General features: G+C 39.8%; 2 protein-coding genes across 2 annotated transcripts; both read right to left on the bottom strand.

Annotated features, from left to right (window-relative positions):
• Positions 1 to 2,120: 2,120 nt before the first annotated feature.
• On the bottom strand, positions 2,121 to 11,954 carry LOC147849059 (double-stranded RNA-binding protein 6-like). Its single transcript, XM_087337828.1, has 3 exons — positions 11,666 to 11,954; positions 11,358 to 11,577; positions 2,121 to 3,203 (listed from the first exon to the last, which is right to left on the bottom strand). Exons 1-3 carry the CDS (start codon positions 11,912 to 11,914, stop codon positions 2,413 to 2,415), a joined length of 1,260 nt encoding a protein of 419 aa, XP_087193954.1. The 5' UTR covers positions 11,915 to 11,954; the 3' UTR covers positions 2,121 to 2,412.
• Positions 11,955 to 15,502: 3,548 nt separating this feature from the next.
• On the bottom strand, positions 15,503 to 17,620 carry LOC147849058 (F-box/kelch-repeat protein At5g15710-like). Its single transcript, XM_087337827.1, has one exon. The coding sequence runs from the start codon at positions 17,592 to 17,594 to the stop codon at positions 16,014 to 16,016; it is 1,581 nt and encodes a 526-aa protein (XP_087193953.1). The 5' UTR covers positions 17,595 to 17,620; the 3' UTR covers positions 15,503 to 16,013.
• Between the last annotated feature and the right edge of the window lie 940 nt (positions 17,621 to 18,560).

Here is an 18,560-nt window from a genome sequence, read left to right as displayed (position 1 = left end):
GATTTAAGACCTAAGATGTTTTCGATATGGAGCGTATATAAGATGTCAACTTTTGCATTAACAGCTTATTTCATATACAAGAGGAGCCATCAGGAACAAGATGTTCACGTTACCAAGTCTTGCAGGTCACAATGGACTTGATGTCCACTGTGATACATATGTCGATATAGTATATGCATGTGTCCGTGTATGTGTATTTGGCATCCATAAGCTGTAGAATGCAATACCATGTGCAGTAGGACTGACCATTTGATTTGCATTGTGTTACATTACCCTCCCTTTCGACAGACTGGTTCCTTGCATATGTATAAGCTTTAGATTATGTCTAATTATCCTTCTTTTCCGTATATTTCTCTTCTTTCAAAGTAGGAAGGTATAGGAATTTGAAGTTCTCAACTAGTTCTTGCTATTTGCAAGATATTAGCCAAGCTCGAAATTAGATTCTCATATTGAAGTAAAGAAGCAAAACCGATTAATTGGGATGTGAGAACATCCGTCTATTATCTCTGTAACCAGCGTACACTCATCAAGGGCCTCTCAAATCTGTTCCATCTAATTCATCAATTACTGCAAGCCATCAAATCTTGTGAAACAGAACACAGTACAATCTTTTTTGTACTTTGTGTAAAATCATCCTACACATTCTCTGGGTTATTGAAGGTCATGTTTTTTTCACCTTTATTTTTTGTTTCTGTTTCTGAAAAACGCAATGTTCACTCTAATTTTGGTTCTAGTTCTGTGCAAGACATTGTGTTTGTACTTTCAAATAGGGAATGAAATTCATAACTAGATTTGACAGATTATTCGAGTGAAATTCGATCACAAGATACATATTAGACAAGCTTACATATGAAAGTTTTTCAGGTCTAACAACTGTACATAAACTCGTGTAGAGAATCCCCATTCTCTAGTCATTTTGCTTGTAGTGTATACCTTTATGTTATTCAAGCTTGACCTTGAAGTATGGCATACATGATATTATTTCAGATTGAATTTGTTAAATTTATTTATATAACCTTGAAGATGGATGTTTATTGCATTTTACAGAGCCATGTTTTACCATTAAAATGAATAACACCGAATGTAGAAATATTATTTCAGATGAAAGTTATTAAATTTACTTATATTATCTTAAAGGTAGTGTTTCTTGCTCTTTACAGAGCCATGTTGTACAATCAAAAGTGAATAGCATTAAACATAGAAGTATGACATACAATATTGTTAAATTGTTTTAGATAGAAATAATTACATTTACTCATTATCTTGAAAGTGGATGTTTCTTGCTCTTTATGGAGGCATTTATTGCATACAGTAAATTGATTCGATCAGAACTATAAAATGGTTATAGAATCAGAACTATAAACAAACAGTGTATAATGAACATAAATTTATTGACCATCGTAAAGAGTAATGGCGACCTCAGAAATACCCAGTTTTTCCACTGCACACAACATAGTGCATAGGGACTAGTTTCCTTATCGACAAGTCTTAAGAGTAGTGATTTTCATCTCAGCACATAAAAACAGATGATATTTCAGTTTCAAACCTGTTTGAGTAGTGATAAAGGCATCAAAATTTCCGAAAACAGCAATCATTGCCAAAATTGGATCACAAAAGCATAAAACATGATTCATTATCGTGCATTCTCATTTCATTCATTACATGGTAAATATCAATGCGGATAAGCAATAAACCTTATTCAATAATATGCTATGATGTGTTAATAGGGAAAGCCTAAACCTCATCTGATTAATTTCTTTTCATCTGTAAGAGAAATTTTGAATCACCTCATTTACTGATTCGATAAAACATAGAACACAATCCATTATCATGATTTCTCATTTCCTCCAATATATGGGATATATTTCAGCTGCTATTAAAGTTATACATGATAAGCAATAAACCTCATTTATTATATGTCATTAAGTGCTAATAGTGAAATCCTAAACCTCATCTGACTAATTTCTTTTTGTCTATAAAAGAATTTTTGAATTGCCCAATTCAAAGACAAGGGAAGGATACAAATAATACAATGCACTCATTTTTCTTTCTTTTAACATGTTCTTAGGTGGTTTACTTATGATGAGATCTCCAAAATAAATTAGTAGCCTTGCAAAAACTTACGCCCATAACCATTTATATTAAAAGAAAAAAGCGCTTTTACATACATTGCGAGATTTTATTCTCAGAGAGTGTCAGTAACATATACAGTTCTAGCAATAATCCTCATGCCATTGTAAAACCTTCAACCACACATTATGGCTGAGCTGTGTAGAATCCTTCATAACGTACGTGTCATGTCCAAAAACTGCTAAACTTGTTCGGCTTTTAACTGTTTTAGTCCCATGATGGTGTCCACAAAAAATGTCCTGCTTTGAATGTTCGGCCTAAAGTATTTGATACGCTGGGTATTCAAAGTCTGAGCTGATTTAGAGCCTGTAGTGATGCTGCTTCTTTTGTCTCAGTGATGTCCTCTTCAGGAAGTGGTGGTGGTGCAGAGCAAACAGGCACTGCTCGACGAACACGTACTCGTGGAGCCAATGACAAGGCGGGTTTGAATGTTGGAGGATGAGGATTAACCTGAGGTGCAGGGGGTAGCATACCCATCCAATGGTGGTTCCCAGGGGCCACAATCATCTGGTTATATGCTGTGGGCACAAAGGGGAAGCCTGTGTCTGATACATTAAGATCATTACCGTTATTAACTAGCATGACTGTAGATGGACATGCTTGGAACCAGTTGTTTTGTTCATAGTCACGCTGCATTTGATTCGTTGAGAAAACTGTAACATGGGACTCTGGCCCTAGAACCAAGGGCATTCCATGGATTTGTAATGGTACTTGACTAACCATTCCACTTGGCTGGTTCACAACCCATCCGCTAGCTGCACATGATTTCTCACGGCTCATTATGTTCTGACGATCAAAAGCATGACCATATGACCCCTTATTTTCATTCAGACAATCATTTGAATGGCCCGTTCCTTTTTCAGAATTTTGTAACAGAGGAATTATTCGAACACGTTGTTTTGTTTCGGCCCTGGGGATCTCAGTCCGAGATTGTGATGGTGGTGGTAGTGGTTGTGATATCTGTGCATCACTGTCCTTTTGAGCATTCAGTAAAGCCTGTGCAATGAGTTTCTGTAACTGTTCTTCATTTGTATCTGATAAATCCTGCTCTGATGATTTGGGACCCTGCACAACTGCATGATAAAACTTTTCAACTTCAGACACCATCACTATATTCGCATAATGAGATACCGGTATGTGCAACAATGTCATCAACATCTATGACAATCAGAATGTCATAAATGTTGTGATGTAAAATATTACAAATCCCCATATGCTATTTCATACATATGAGGAATAATACAAAAATGTCATTTTGCAAGTACCTCCACAGAGGAACATTAAATCAAAAAGCACAATCGTCAGCTTTACTACTGAAGAAGAGAACATAATTGCTCTGTATAAAATTATAAATTACAATATCCATCTACAAACATCTATATGTGAAAAAGGAAGAGGAATTGAATGAGGATACTATGAATAGGAAATTGTGCCAGAACCATTCCATACAAAAATATTTGCAAATAAAAACCATAAAAAATACCAAAATAATACATAGTATCTTCCGCTTGTAGGTAGAGGAACACTGCATTTATCAGAAAGAATAAGGTTGCTTCTAAGATCATTTAAACAAACACATCCAATAAAGAACAATATCTATATTTGAATCACATACATTATGTTACCTTCATACGGATGCTTCAAATCCAAACTTTGGCAATAAAGGTCACTTGTCTAAATATTTAGAGATCACTCAAATATAATTCTTCTCAGTGGCTGAAATGTGATCACCCCAGCAATTAGGATGTCCTTTAATTTAGTGCAAGTCCCATATTATGAGTATGATTGTCTTGTGTGAGCCTTATAGTCGACCAGATAGAAAATCTATGTAGATAAGAGAAGAAATTCTACTTATATTTGCGGCTATCAAGGTAACCCACTGGGATAGGTACCTGGCCAGAGCACGAGTTAGAAAATGTGCTCAAGAAATATCCCTGGGTTAATTTAATATCCATCACTGACATGTGTGCGCTTGGTACACAAGTGTCCGCCAAGACTTTAAATTGCATTTTAAAAGTCATTAAAAGACATTTTCAATATTGCGGCAAATGTAAATGTAACATTTGTTCCAACTTCTCCTTCATGTTCTAGGTTATTTATGATGCTTATGAGGACATTGGAACTTAGAACCTTCTGAAAGTAAATAATGTCAATATGAAATCAAAGGTTAGAACCTTGTCAAAAACCAAAGGAGATTAGAACTTTCTGGGCACTGGATATAACATTATTATTATCATTCAAATTCCTGTGTCCATCACATTTCCTCCTAATAATATGTTTTACAAGGAGTTTCAAGATGAAAATCTCGAGTTTAGATGAAGCATTAACAAGCTTCCACATGTGCTTGCTAATCTCAAATACAATCCAATGGATCCGAATTCTTCCTGATCAGAAATCTTGGAGGAGTGCAAGTATATTAGAATGTATTTTTTGAATAAGTCCCTTCTTGAATTGAACCCTTCCTACACAAAAAATATTGATTTTCATGGCAACACAGTAAAAATGTGAATGGTCAAAAAACTTGGGGACCTGTTCACTAACAATATCGTGAGGAAGTTCCTGACACCTGAATTAATAGTAAAATAGACCTTCGTAGTTTTAATAATAGTTTTTGAATAATGGAATAATCTTTGCAAACCTCATCCTTTATTTATAAAAAGAAATGTGGAGTCTCTGAGATGTTTATCAATCACTGTATGTTTCCTGGACTGTTTAAGACTTAATTGTTTGAAAATTTTAAATTCCAGATCTGCTGAATGTGATGGCTATCAATCCTTTATATTTGAGTTGTTTTTTGACATGTCCAATGGTAGGGACTAGCGTTTTCAAATCATACAAGCTGTATAGGGACAGAATAAATGTTAAAGACGATCACTTTGAACCTTAGACATGGAGCATGTTGGTATTAGGAGAACACCACAAATAAACTGTGGAGATTCATTGCAATATTAACCGTGTAGGCCTTCAACTATCATTTGTTACCTCAGAACTCAATCTTGTAGGCACAGTTGCAACCAATGGATGTATCTTGCAACCCAAAAAAGCCTGGATGTCTTTTCCAGATGCTGTTAGTGAAGGTTTTTTTCCAAGTTTTGTATGTGTTTTGAATCTTTTTGATAATTTTGGTGGGGAACCAATACATATCTAAATGTGCCTTAAATTTTATCTTGTTTTGCTGCCCACAGCTCCTTTAGCATCCTTTACCCAATGTTTTTATCTGTTGTTTGTCTGAGGTTACCTATCAGTTTCATTTTCTTTTCTTGCTGTTTGTTTTCAATGAAGTCTCACTTGAAAAGTGATGAAGAATTCACGTATAATGCCTACAGTCTCAGACATATATGGCTATTAATTATTATAGATACCTCATATTTTATATTTATGCATTCTGGATCCTGAACTCCTTGAATCTTCAGAAACATGCATGGTACTTCTATTTCAGTACCGGTATGCTTATATTATATACTAATTAATATCTGGTGTATTACGCTTTATGATTTATTGTATTTTTCTGGATATGATTCCTATTAAATGTTTTAATGTTAGTGTTTTAAGTTTTGTATTTTAAATTCCAGATTTTAAACTACCTGCCTATATAATGAAGTGCTGATTTCTTGGGGGCTGGAAACTCTATTTTTGCCATCACGTAACAGCTATCCTAACACCTATACATATTGTTTGCATTATAGCTTTCTTCTACCTCTTCCTGTGTAACTTTCTTATGTCTTATTAACCCTCTTTCCTAAGTACAATCATCTCTATGCATAACCATGGAGAACAGCAACGGAATAGAAACAGAGAACATCTCCTATTTTGTTTCTTTCTGAATTGCAATTTCTTTGGTCTATAGTTCATACTTAAAATGTCTTTAGTGCAAACTTTACTACAAAATTCAATCTATCTTCACCATTTCCTATTTTGGCTGATGAATATTGCAGTAAAAAACAATATTGGTTAGAAAAAATCTTTTCTTTTTTGCAATGCAACACAGTTTCCAAGCACGAGGTAATGCTAAATATATAGTGATGGCATTCCCACTTCTCCTGTCTGTCTCCATCCAAAGTGCATAAGGTATGTAAATGCAAAACCCACAAATGTGATGCACAAAGTATATTATATCCTAATATTCACCCCAATATTAATAAGTTTGTATAATCCAATGCCATGTTGGAGGGTGGCAACCCCAGACCTGCACTCTCCTTCATCTTTATTATCTCTGTTCTAAATTCTCTCTTCCTAGATTCTTCTCTCTCTAGAATCTGCAACTCTTTAAATGCCTTCTCTGTCTAGAATCTGCAACGCTTTAAATGATTTTTCTCTCTTCCACTTTTTCCAAGATATTCCCTCTTATTCCTAGTTTATTGCACTTGTTTGGTAGTACATGAGTCACTTAACTACCAAACAAAAATTTCACCCACTTTCTCCAATTTTGTATAAATAGGCTTTACCAGCCTCTTTTGTAAAGACTTTTACTTTTGCTACTACTTAATAACAAGCTCTATTCTTTGGCTGTCTCTACTCTTTGCAACCATTTTTTCTACTGCTGTATAACAGCCTTCTCACAGCTTGGTTGTGTCTATTTTGTTCTAACTGTTCCGCTGCTGCTATTAACAGCTTTTCTCACATGGTATCAGAGCAGTGAGTTCTCCATATCCTCAGCCTGATTTTTTTGCCAAAGAGCACACAAACCAATCTTCTTTTATCCCTCCCTCCCAATCCTCTAGAGGAGGTTCTCTTAGCAGCCACCATCCCAACCTACAAAGGAGGTTCTTCTGTTTTCTTTTCCACTCATTTGAGCCTCACCTAGCATCTAGGGAGAAGCAGAAAGACCCTGCACATCTACTTACAGCTGCTGTAAATTGTCCAGTTGTAGCTCAAGAGGACGATATCCATGGCCTCACTTGCCACCATTGTTTCATCAACCATTCCCCAACTCCCCAAAGAATCCATCTTGGATAGGAACAATTACTTGGATTGGGAACTGCAGATAAAGACCTTGCTACAGTACCATCGTCTATGGAATGTAGTCAATGGTAGTGAGAAGAAACCACCGGTAACTTCATCTTCTTCACCCAAATCAGTTGCTGGCTCATCTAAATCTGAGATTGAAGCTTGGCTCGATAAGGATTCTCGTGCTCATGCTTTCCTCATGTTTAATATTAAACCGAGCATCGCTCATCAATTTCAAGACACGGATGAAGAGACAGCCAATGAACTATGGGCAGCCATCAAAACCAGGTATCATAGAGCTAATCATGCTCAAATGATAGTTGTTGAGAGCCAACTAGCAAATCTCAAGATTCATGACACTCCAAACATCATGGATCAAATCACGTAACAGGAATTAATTTCCTTGTGAAGCAAGTCAACCGAAGTTGAGTTTGTGCATCGTCTAATGATAAAGTTCCCTGAGTCATTCTCAGCCTTTTGTGACACAATTTCTCTTCTTCCCAACACACCTGATATGAATACATTTCTTGGCCTGCTACAAGACAGGGCAACAAGGAAGAAAAGTGCTCAAACTTCCAATGACATGCTTCTACATGCGAAAAGTAAAGGCAAGTGGAAGCAAAATGGTAATTCCTACAACAAACCCAATCCAAGACCACCAAACAACCCAACCTACAAGGAGCTTACCTGTCATTATTGTGGCTACAAAGGTCACATTCAGCCCAACTGTCAGAAAAGGAAAGGAACAATGCCAAGAAATCTTCTTCAACCAAAAGTCAACCTACACCAAAATCAAACTCGGTCCACTCAGCCAAAGAAACGGTTTTCCTTGGCATTGAGGAACATTCTTCACATTTGTCTGGAACAACTACCTCAACCATTGATGAGTGGTTAGTAGACAGTGGTGCCACTACACACATGACTTATGACAAATCCATTTTGCATGATGTGAGGCCTAGCTCCTCCCAAATCTCCATAGAAGATGCCTCAAGCATTGAGGCTCCGTGTGTGAGTAATGTGTTTCTTAACACTTCTTCAAATGACAAACCTGCCATTCTTCAAGATGTGCTACATGTGCCTCACATCTCTGCCAACCTACTTTCAGTCTACCGAATCACTAAGCAAGCTTATGGAGTCTACTTTGATAGCTCAGTTTTGGAAGTCATTGACACCAACAACCTACAAATTGTAGCTAGTGGCACACAAGAAGGGGGTTTATATCGCCTAAAAAGCTCCCATAGCCCCTTGGAAAAATCTAAATCTCATCTTCTCCATCTTCTTCAAGGTTCTCATGCCTTGGTGGCACAAGAAGATCACACGTTGTGGCATGCTAGGTTTGGTCACCTCAACTACGATTCTATACAAAAGCTCTCCTCTTCACAACTAGTTGAGGGTCTTCCTATTTTCAAAACTCCCAATACCCCATGTGTTGCTTGTCTTCATCGCAAGCAACATCGAGAGCCTTTCCCTCATGAATCCACTCACCATGCAACATCTATCTTGGAGTTAGTGCACATGGATCTTTGTGGTCCCATGAAACCCACTACTCTTTGTGGTGCACGCTACTTTATGCTCATCATTGATGATTTCTCCCGCAAGGTTTGGGTTTATTTTCTTGTACAAAAATCTGAAGCCTTCACAAAATTTCAAGAATGGGTAGCTCTTGTGGAGAATAATACATCAAAGCAATTTTGAAAGATCAGGTCGGACAATGGTGGAGAGTTTACCTCCGAAGCTTTCCACCATTTCTGTTCTCAACGAGGCATTGCTCGCCAATTCTACACCCAATAATCCTCAACAAAATGGAGTTGTGGAAAGGAAGAACCGGACAGTCCAAGAGATGGCTCGTACAATGCTATCTCAATCTGATCTTCCTCTCTCGTTTTGGGGTGAAGCTGTCAACACAGCAGTCTACATCATCAACTACTGCCCAACAAAAGCAGTTGTTGCAATGACCCCTACAGAAGCATTTACAGGTGTAAATCCCTCAGTAACTCATTTTAAAGTATTTGGTTGTGATGCTTATGTTCACATTTCAGATCATAAAAGGACTAAATTTGAGTCCAAAACCAAGAAATGCAAATTTCTTAGTTACAACACACAATCTAAAGCCTACAGGTTACGGGATTTAGAATCAAAGTCCCTAGTCATCTCTAGGGATGTTCATTTTGTGGATTCTCAGCCAGATGACTCTAGGATTTTACCTGAGTTCACGGTTGAAATCCTAGCTCCTCCGGAATCTCCTATTTTAAACGAACATGTCTCACCTTCAAGCCCCCCATCTCCTCCTACTCAATCTCTAACTTCGCCAACAATTCAAACCAGTCCACTTGTTTCCCCTCCCTCTACAAACCAGCTTCCACCACTTCCCAAGTGGTTTCAAGCCACCATTCGTGATTCTCATCTCTCCGATGTTGAACTTCATGAGTATACATTTGGTCCTCCAACCAACAAGAAAAGAACATGTAAGTCACAACGGCCTCTTCACTCATGCAACTTTGCCTTACTGTGCACTGTTGTGCAATCACAAGAACCCACAACAACAAAAGAGGCCCTTGTTCTTCCAAAGTGGAAACCAACAATGGAAGTTGAACTTGATTCCATTGAGCGAAATCATAAATGGGAGCTAGTTCCACGGCCTCAACATCGACAAGTCATTGGACTGAAATGGATTTTCAAGTCCAAGTACCATGTTGATGGTACTTTGGATAAGCACAAGGCACGTTTAGTTGCACACGGCTACTCACAAGTCAACGGAGTGTATTACGAGGAAAATTTTGCTCCAACAACAAGGTACACCTCTATTCCATGTGCGCTTGCACTTGCTACTCATAACAAATGGCCCATTTTTCAAATGGATGTCATGGTATCTCAGGCAGCTCCTTGAGACCTATAGCATGTCAAATTGCAGGCCACTCTCCTGTCCAATGGATCCAAACTCAAAGCTATCTCGTGAAGACAATTCTCCCATATTTGAAGATATCACGAAATATAGAAGGTTAATTGGGTCCCTTCTTCACTTAACTTACACCAGGCCTGATTTGTCCTATAGCGTGAGTATTCTCAGCCAATTCTCAAATGCTCCAAGACAAAGTCATTGGCAAGCAACCATTCGAGTTCTTCGGTATTTGGCCAACACACTCGACTATGGTCTGTCTTTTAGAGGCAGCATTGAGCTTGTTTGCTACTCAAATGCTGATTGGGCTGGTGATATTGATTCTAGAAGGTCCACCTTTGGCTATTGTTTTATGTTAGGTTTAGGCTTGATTTCTTGGAAATCGAAGAAGCAAAACTCAGTTTTTACTTCATCGACAGAAGCTGAATATCGCGCCTCCTTGGATACTTGCTGTGAGTTGCTATGGTAATGCAATTGTTTTCTCACATTGGAAGTGACTCTTCTATTGCAGTTTTCACCGACACATAGCTCAGCATTTCATGGTAGAACAAAACATATCGAAGTGCACTACCATTTTGTTCGTGAATTAGTGAAATCACAAGTCATCAACTTGGCATATTGCCCTACTCAAGAAAATGTGGCTAATTTATTTACTAAGCCACTTCCAAGGAAAGCCATTGATCAGCTCCTCGGTCGACTCAATGTTGGACCGCCATTCTAGAGCTGAGAGGAGGTGTTGGAGGGTGGCAACTCCAAACCTGCACTCTCTTTCATCTTTATTATCTCTGTTCTAAATTCTCTCTCTTCCTAGATTCTTCTCTCTAGAATCTACAACTCTTTAAATGCCTTCTTTGTCTAGAATCTGCAACGCTTTAAATGCTTTTTCTCTCTTCCACTTTTTCCAAGATATTCCCTCTTAGTCCTAGTTTATTGCACTTGTTTGGTAGTACAAGCGTCACTTCACTACCAAACAACAATTTCACCCACTTTCCCCAATTTTGTATAAATCGGCTTTACCAGCCTCTTTTGTAAAGACATTTACTTTTGCTGCTACTTAATAACAAGCTCTACTCTTTGCAACCATTTTTTCTACTGCTGTATAACAGCCTTCTCACAGCTTGGCTGTGTCTATTTTGTTCTAACTGTTCCGTTGTTGCTATTAACAGCTTTTCTCACATGGCAGAGATATATGTATTGGAATTTCAAAATTGTTAAACTTGTGAAATTCAAACATAAATACAGATATTAAGAACACACATTAAACAGATATCAGTATTTATGTTGTGTTGTGTTTCTTAAGAGAATTCGATTTAGTACATTCTAAGAAGATAGAAAGAAGACTGTGATTTTATTTCGCACAGCAAGAAAAGTTTGTTTTACTCACGTTGCTTCAAAGAGGCCCAAGCTACCATGGCAGCATTCTTCTCAGCCTGTTTCTTGCTTTTTGCAGGCTCCCCAGCAAAGCTCATCCCTGCCAGCTCCACCATGGACACAAAGGCAGGCATATGCCCTGGACCATACCTCTCAACAGAGTAGACAGGCAGCTTAATCCCTGCCTTTTGGGCTGTTTCTTGCAGTATGTTCTTGCAAACACCTGTCTCATCCTAATAGAAGATTAAATAAATTTATTATTAAGAAAAGAAAATATAGAAAAGATGATGTGATGTATGTACAGGTGGGCATATATCATACCAGAATTTGTGTGGTGAGGGATTGGTTGGGACCTTCGGTGTTGGACAAGACATTGATGGCAACCTCAGCAGCTGCATGTTCTGCTTGCCTTAGGCTGCTGTAGAAATGTGGGCTCTCGAAAGATTCACCATTGAAGGATACAGTGGCCCGGAAGCGAGGGCCGTGGTCAGGACCCTGGCGCACGCACGAATATGAGGGCAAGTTCAGCCCCCTCCGTTGAGCTAGCTCTTGCAGCTTGTTCTTGTGCATCTTTCTCGTCTAAATCTGTTCTCTTCTCTTTGGAGAGGTACTACGGAGAGAAAAACAAAAAACGAAAGATCTATATAAACAAATGCATATATGTATGTGCATCCACCCTGACCATAAGCCAGCAGGTGACTAAGTGGCATGAACATTTTCTTGTCAGGAAAGAGAAAGAGAGGGTAGAGAGATTTGATTCTTCACGCAATTCGCTTACCTATGTGCATTAGATGGCAGCAGCAATGATGGCGGCAGGCGCGCCACACTTGTAGGCAGGGGAAGTAAAAGGGGGGAACAAAGATGGGAAGGGGGAAGGGGGGACCCGGGAGATGCGAATCCTGCAGACAAGGGTTTATTATTCCAAGTACGATTGATTACTCGATGCGTGGAAGAGATGGAGGAGGGGGTCGTGCAGAGAGCAGCAGCTGAGAGACGGGAGCTCCCTCAGTTTCTGTGTTTTCTGTCTCTGTCTCTGTCTCTGTCTCTGAGAGTGTGTGTGTGTGTGTGTGTGTGTGTGTGTGTGATATGGAGAGAACTAAAAAGAAGAAGGAAGAAGATATATCCTTGTGCTTATATTATGTATGTATTCATTCATTTCATTCATTCATTCATTCATGTGGTTACATCTTCGATAACTCGGGATCGTATCATCGTTGGTATTGCTAATTAGTGTATGAATTACACGGGCTCGTCAACACCACCGCCTGCTAGAGAAAAGGAGAAGGATTTTGGGGGGGAGGGGGGATGGGTGCTCCCAAAACACACATTGTCAATCCCCCAATGCTCCCCTTCGACCTATGATAGCCTTTTCGACACACGTCTTGCCTCCCAGATTCGTTGTCATGACCATGTTTTGCAGCCATTCATCTTGGAATGATGGTCCAGCAACTCTCTCCCTAGGGTGTACGTATTCTTCTCCCAAGAAAAGCCCCCTTTTCTCCGTTTGCCAAAATGAAGAGGTTCTTCATTGCTTTTGAACTGGAAATTTCTTCTTCCATGCTCTTTTCCCATTTCCAAATCAAGAGCTTTCTTCTTCCATATGTTGTTCAGCAATTTCCAAAATGAAGAGATTGTTGCTTTAAAGTGGAAAGGAAAGTGGGTTGTGTTTTCTTCACTTATGATTCATCGAGATTGTTGCTCTGAAGCGATAGTAGAATAAGAGGAACATGTGTCTAATTATAGAACAAGAGAAGACACCAAATCCTCCATTGGTTAACCTAAAAGCCAATGGAAATAATCTGTGGTAGGGTCAATGACGTCACAATATTTGGTCACAAAGTGGTCACTCCAAAATTGTTGAGGATGCTTCATAGAATAGAAGCAAGAGATAGGAATATTGTTCCAACACAGTCTCAGATAGCACCTGATTACTTTGTGGTGGGAAATCATATGCTTTATACTTGGGTCATAATCGTACTTTTGGAATATGATGATTGATATTTAGCCATCATGTGGGACTCAAAACATAACCAAACAATGTCATTGTTAATAACAATCTAATGACACCTTATAAGAAACAAGAATCTCACTAATGAAGTGCATGTCGTGAATAAAAGATCAATCCCGCATAAATGCTAATGCTTGTTCTCACATATTGTTTATAGTGATCAAACCCGATTTCTTCAACATTATCCAACCGCCTCAAGATAAGTCATTTCATCTATCTCATGGATGTTATGAATTTCTCCTTTGCTAAATGCTTCTTAATGCCATCAAATAAAAAACATAAAGTACACCTAAAAGCAAGTTTGAATATCCATAATACAAACAAAGGACATCGGTCAACATGTAACAAAATAGGCCTCTCTTATGCCATTAGCTATAAAATAATATATGTATGCTAGAAAAACATTTGGTTAATTTCTTATAGATTCAATCTGGCTTATTTTCTCCCCAAACCATTTTTTGATAATAGGAGTCAGCAAAAAAGAAGAATTGAAATGTTTTTAGGCCACAAGCATAAATTGTGACCATAACCTTTTTAAAGCCCTATAAAGGTTTAGTATAGCTTGTGAAGTGGAGAAGGGTTGAGGAGATAGGAGAAGATGCCACACTCTTACATCACAATCATGCAACATCAATTGCACTAGTTTCAACACACCACTTGATAATTTCATATTCATCAAGAGTCGTGCTCTCCCTAATTTCTCCATGCAATCTTGAATTGGGAATAATTCCAATAGTCACTAGATGGATGAGCAACAAATTGGTACAACTTACAAGCAATTCCGTCCAAGCCATTTTTCAACAATATGTGGTTTTGAAACATAAGTTCTTGAAATTGATTCACATTGTTCTTGAATGCATAACTATATTTGCAATAGATTTCTCAATGGTCACTTTTGAAGATATTATCAATTAGCAAGAGAAACAAATAGACCTTAGACTTTGATTGTTCACCAATTCCCCTAAATGCCATCAATTATGTGTGAGCAACTATACTAATACACATGTACAATGCATTAGCATGCCATACACTTGGAGATTGCTTTACTTAGGGGCTCCAACCAAGTTGAGACCCCAAACTCTTGCTTCGTAACAAGTCAATGCAGAATTAGTGCATACATCTACCATGACGTCTTTCCCAAAATCAATTTTTAGATGATTAAAAATAGAAACTTAATTGCTAACGATAGTGTCACAACTTCCAAGTTGTGTTGATCATTTATGTTTGTGTCACATTTCATAGTGTCTTCGTTTATTTTGTGCTTTTGCAAAAGTTTAGATAGCATAGTACTTTCCATGTGATGATGGGCGTTTTCATCTCTTTACTTCATTACCTCATGTAAGCTGATTATGAGCCCTTTTTGGATTTAAATCTAAATGCAAACTTCTATACAATTGAGTTGTAAAGCAGCATAGTGTCGAGGGCTCAACTTTCCCCACTTCTCTTTTAAATTTCTTAGCATCCGATTAACTTCTCTTTCCTCTTCAATTGTCTTGTCATGTTTGAACTTAATGCTTGATCTACTCTTCAGTTTTTTTGACCCCTTTCCACTTTGACAATGCTTGGAACAAGTCATTTGTCATCCACCTAACATGGCTTGGTATCCTTAACCTACCCTTAATTTAGCCATGACTAAAACATGAGAAGAAGGCCAAGGTAGTTACATACAATTCACAATAAAGAAATAAGCCGAATTCCATATGGTGTAATGGGATGAGCCTATCGATGAATACACTATGAAAGACGCAAGAAAGAGATCATGATGGTATGAGTTCACATGAACGTTATTGGGTATCAAAAGGAGTAGTCATTTCAACAGCATCTACCTATCCTAAAGAAAAAGGGGGGTTGGAAACAACCAAACACGATAAAAGAGTGAACGAAGAGTAGACTTAATCATAGAAGTGAGCTAAAGCAAACTTCATTATGATCTGATTGAAAAAATCACTCCTTATCAAATTTGTACATACAAGGCGTTGGGATCACTATTAAGCCAGAACAGCTTGGACAAGAAAAAGAAAGCCTGATGAGGAAACGAATATTTGAAAAGAATCAGGTATGCATATTTACATAACAATAAGCCCTTTTGAAAAATTCAATCATCATATATGATCAGTTTATATGTCTTATTTTGAATCCATAATGATGTATAAGGAAATAAGGAAGGTGTATAACAGAAATCATCATATAAATTCCAAGCCCTTCCAAGCTTGGAAGATGGGCATGGTTTCTTTTAATGCTAAAAAGTAAAAAAAAAAAATTTAAAAAATAATACATGAGGAAACATGCCCAAGCTTAGTGTAGCTTTGGAGGAAGAAATGAGGGGTTTTTTGATTGATTGGGGGAGAAGAGGGGGGGCTCTTCTCCTGTTTGATTTCATCTGAGTAAAATAAAAACAATTAAAGAAAGTGTGTAATTAATTGGTGTGTAATAATCATAATTTCTTCTTGTGTGTAGTAGCAGTAGTAGTTATTGTTGATGAATGAATGTATGTTTTTTTTGCTTTCCCCATTTCCCATCTCACTCCTATGGAGGAGGAGCCAGGAGGGATTTGTTTTCATTTTTCAATCCACGCGGAACTTGAACCTGCACCGAACCGTTAAAGCCGTTAAGCCGCGGTTTTGTGGTTCGGTTTGGTTCAAACCGAACTGTCGGTGACTGTTAATCCACAGGATCCAAGCCAGGATCAAAGGGCAGGAGGAGAGGGTGTGTGAGGAGCGGGCAGCCGGAGACTTGGTGCCATGTGTTGTCCAGGGTATTGTAGACCAGGCCATGGTTGTAGTAATACCTGCAGAAGAAGATGAGGTGGCCATGCGCGGTGCAGTAGAAGCATTCGGAGGGTGAGGTGAAGAAGCGGTCGCACATGGCACGTGGCATGCGCCCCACCTCCCGCCACCTCAGCGTCCCGGGATCAAGGCACCAAATGTAGAGGCCCAGCACGTACCGGCGCAGGGCCTTCCCAATCACCAAGATGTTCCCGCTGCACTCGACCAGGTGCCGGAACTTGGAGAACCCCGGGATCTTGCCCGTCCTCATCTTCACCCATTCTTTGCTCTCCACATTGAATGCTAGCAGCCCACTACCCGGCCCCCTCGTTAGGCACACGTAGTACCCCCGGTACTCCACTATGCTTCGGCATATCTCCTCACCTTGAGGTAACAACCCGCACTCCACCCACGCCCCCGTAGCTGAATCATACATCTCCGTGCTCCTCCGGTGATGGTGGAGGCTCGTCGAGTCCTCCACACCCCCCGCCACCAGAACCTTGTAGCTCATCCTTCCCTTGTCCACCACCATGGACACCAAGAATGGCACCCTGTTGTGATTCATCGTCGGTAGCTCCTTCCATTTCCTGGTCACTGGGTTACACACGATGAGGCTGGTATAGCCCGTGTCGAAATTGGGGCTGAGGAAACAGATCAGGCCACCGGCCGCACACACAGGGTACGCGACCGAAGGCAAGAAACCCAAGGGGAAGGTGTACCACCTGTTAGAGATGACCTCGTAAGAGGAGAGTTGTTGATACCGCGAGCGATTGAGGGCGAGGAAGTATGCTCTCTGATGATATCGGTGGTGATGATGACGAAGGGCACTTGATGACAATGAGGAGGATGCTTGAAGTACGATTCGGTTTTGCATGAATGTGCGCGATAATACAAGGGCGCGCCACGATGTGCATACAGTGCTGAATCGGAAGAGTGTGTGGATGGGCAGGAAGGCGAGGATGTGCTCCACTATCTCCTGTGGCAGTTGGGGCCAAAGATGGGATTGCAAGGTAGCCAGATGTAGCGGAGGCGAGGGCGGGGGCGGGGACAGGGTAGGGGGGTTTATGGTCTGGCAGAGAATCGAGGAGGAAGAAGAAGATGGTGATGATGATGATGAAGATTTTGATGATGATGATGATGGTGATGATGATGAGAAGGCATCGTCGTTCACAATAATGTTGGCTACGCTGCTGCTCTTCCTCCTGATGTTGTTAATTTCAGCAGTGCTGCTCTTTATACAGATTCCCTTCTCGCTTTCCACAACAAGGAGAGAAGATGGGTACTGGAAGTGACCATCCCCAGAACAATCCCTGGCGTCATTCGTCAGGAGGGCTACTGAGACATCGTGATGATGAATGCAGGACAAGGCTATGTGATGATAATGATGGGGATAGGGATGGCGGTGTCCTCCGATGGATATGGAGAGACGGGGGAGCTTGTTTGGGGGTTCAAAGATGGTCTCTGCAGAGAAGCTCATACTGTTTTATAATATCACAGAAAACCCTGTGTCGATCGGCAGGAGATGCATCATCATCATTCGTTGCAAGGAGAGGGTATGCGTGCCTGTGTATTTCCTCTTTACATGATCTCAAAAGCATCAGGGACTTGCTTTTTCTACATGATCAAGCAAAGGAAATGGGGGGGGGGGGGGGGGGGGATGTATTACCAAAGAATATCTGAAGATTCTCTGTGAGGACAAGAATAGGAATCACTTGGTTTTCCATAGCCGAGCCTTCTCCTCTCAGGCGATCATGATTGTTTTCTTTCCTCTTTCGTTCTTACTAATCTCTTTTCTTGCTAAAGGAGCCCAGGATTTATGTTATGTGATTCTTACCTGTCTGCGCGCCTGGAATTAAAACACAAAAAGGAAAGCGCTCCTTGTACAGGATGGATTTGACAGCACGAATCTCCTGCATTCGAGCGGCGATCTTTTCTCAACGCCTTCTCCGTGTGGTTTTATAGCAGATTCATGGAGTGCGTATGTGATGCTTCTGGGAGGAGGAGGAAGGGAGGAGGAGGAGGAGGAGGAGGAAGAAGAGCCATTGAAGGAAAAGAAAGAGAAAGAGAAAGAGAAAACACAGACACGGAGGCGGAGAAAGAGAAAGACAAACACAGACACAGACACAGACACAGACACAGACAAAGAAAGCAGAGAGAGAGAGAAGGAGAAAAAAAAGAAAAGACAAAGAGAGGAAAAGAAGAAAGAAAGAAGAAAGCAGATCAGAGGAAGAAAAAGACAAAATATAAAAAAGGTCCAAGAAGCTCTCTGTCTCTGTCTTTCTTTGGTGTTGGTATCATGGGTCTTCTTCTTCTTCTTCTTCTTCTTCTTCTTCTTCTTCATCTTCTTCGCCGTATTTGGTGTCGGTCGACCACAGGACCCATTGCCAACCCCGATCCCACCCCGGGATCCCATCACATGTCCGCCTTTCGCCGATTGATGGAG

This window comes from Azolla caroliniana, unplaced genomic scaffold (genome assembly GCF_043228905.1).
Source record: "Azolla caroliniana isolate FFs.n. ecotype wild unplaced genomic scaffold, voAzoCaro1.0.p SCAF_137, whole genome shotgun sequence".
NCBI lineage: Eukaryota > Viridiplantae > Streptophyta > Polypodiopsida > Salviniales > Salviniaceae > Azolla > Azolla caroliniana.
Note: the sequence above shows the minus strand (reverse complement) of the source record. Positions and strands in the feature narration are given on the sequence as shown.

What these genes read in the sequence shown, in the direction of transcription:
- LOC147849059 (XM_087337828.1), bottom strand. Translation starts at nt 11,914, where the DNA reads ATGCACAAGAACAAGCTGCAAGAGCTAGCTCAACGGAGGGGGCTGAAC. An exon ending in CCCTCACCACACAAATTCTG is followed by an intron (nt 11,578 to 11,665) that starts GTATGATATATG and finishes ATCTTCTATTAG; the next exon opens with GATGAGACAGGTGTTTGCAA. An exon ending in TTGGGCCTCTTTGAAGCAAC is followed by an intron (nt 3,204 to 11,357) that starts GTGAGTAAAACA and finishes TTTATCATGCAG; the next exon opens with TTGTGCAGGGTCCCAAATCA.
- LOC147849058 (XM_087337827.1), bottom strand. Translation starts at nt 17,594, where the DNA reads ATGAGCTTCTCTGCAGAGACCATCTTTGAACCCCCAAACAAGCTCCCC.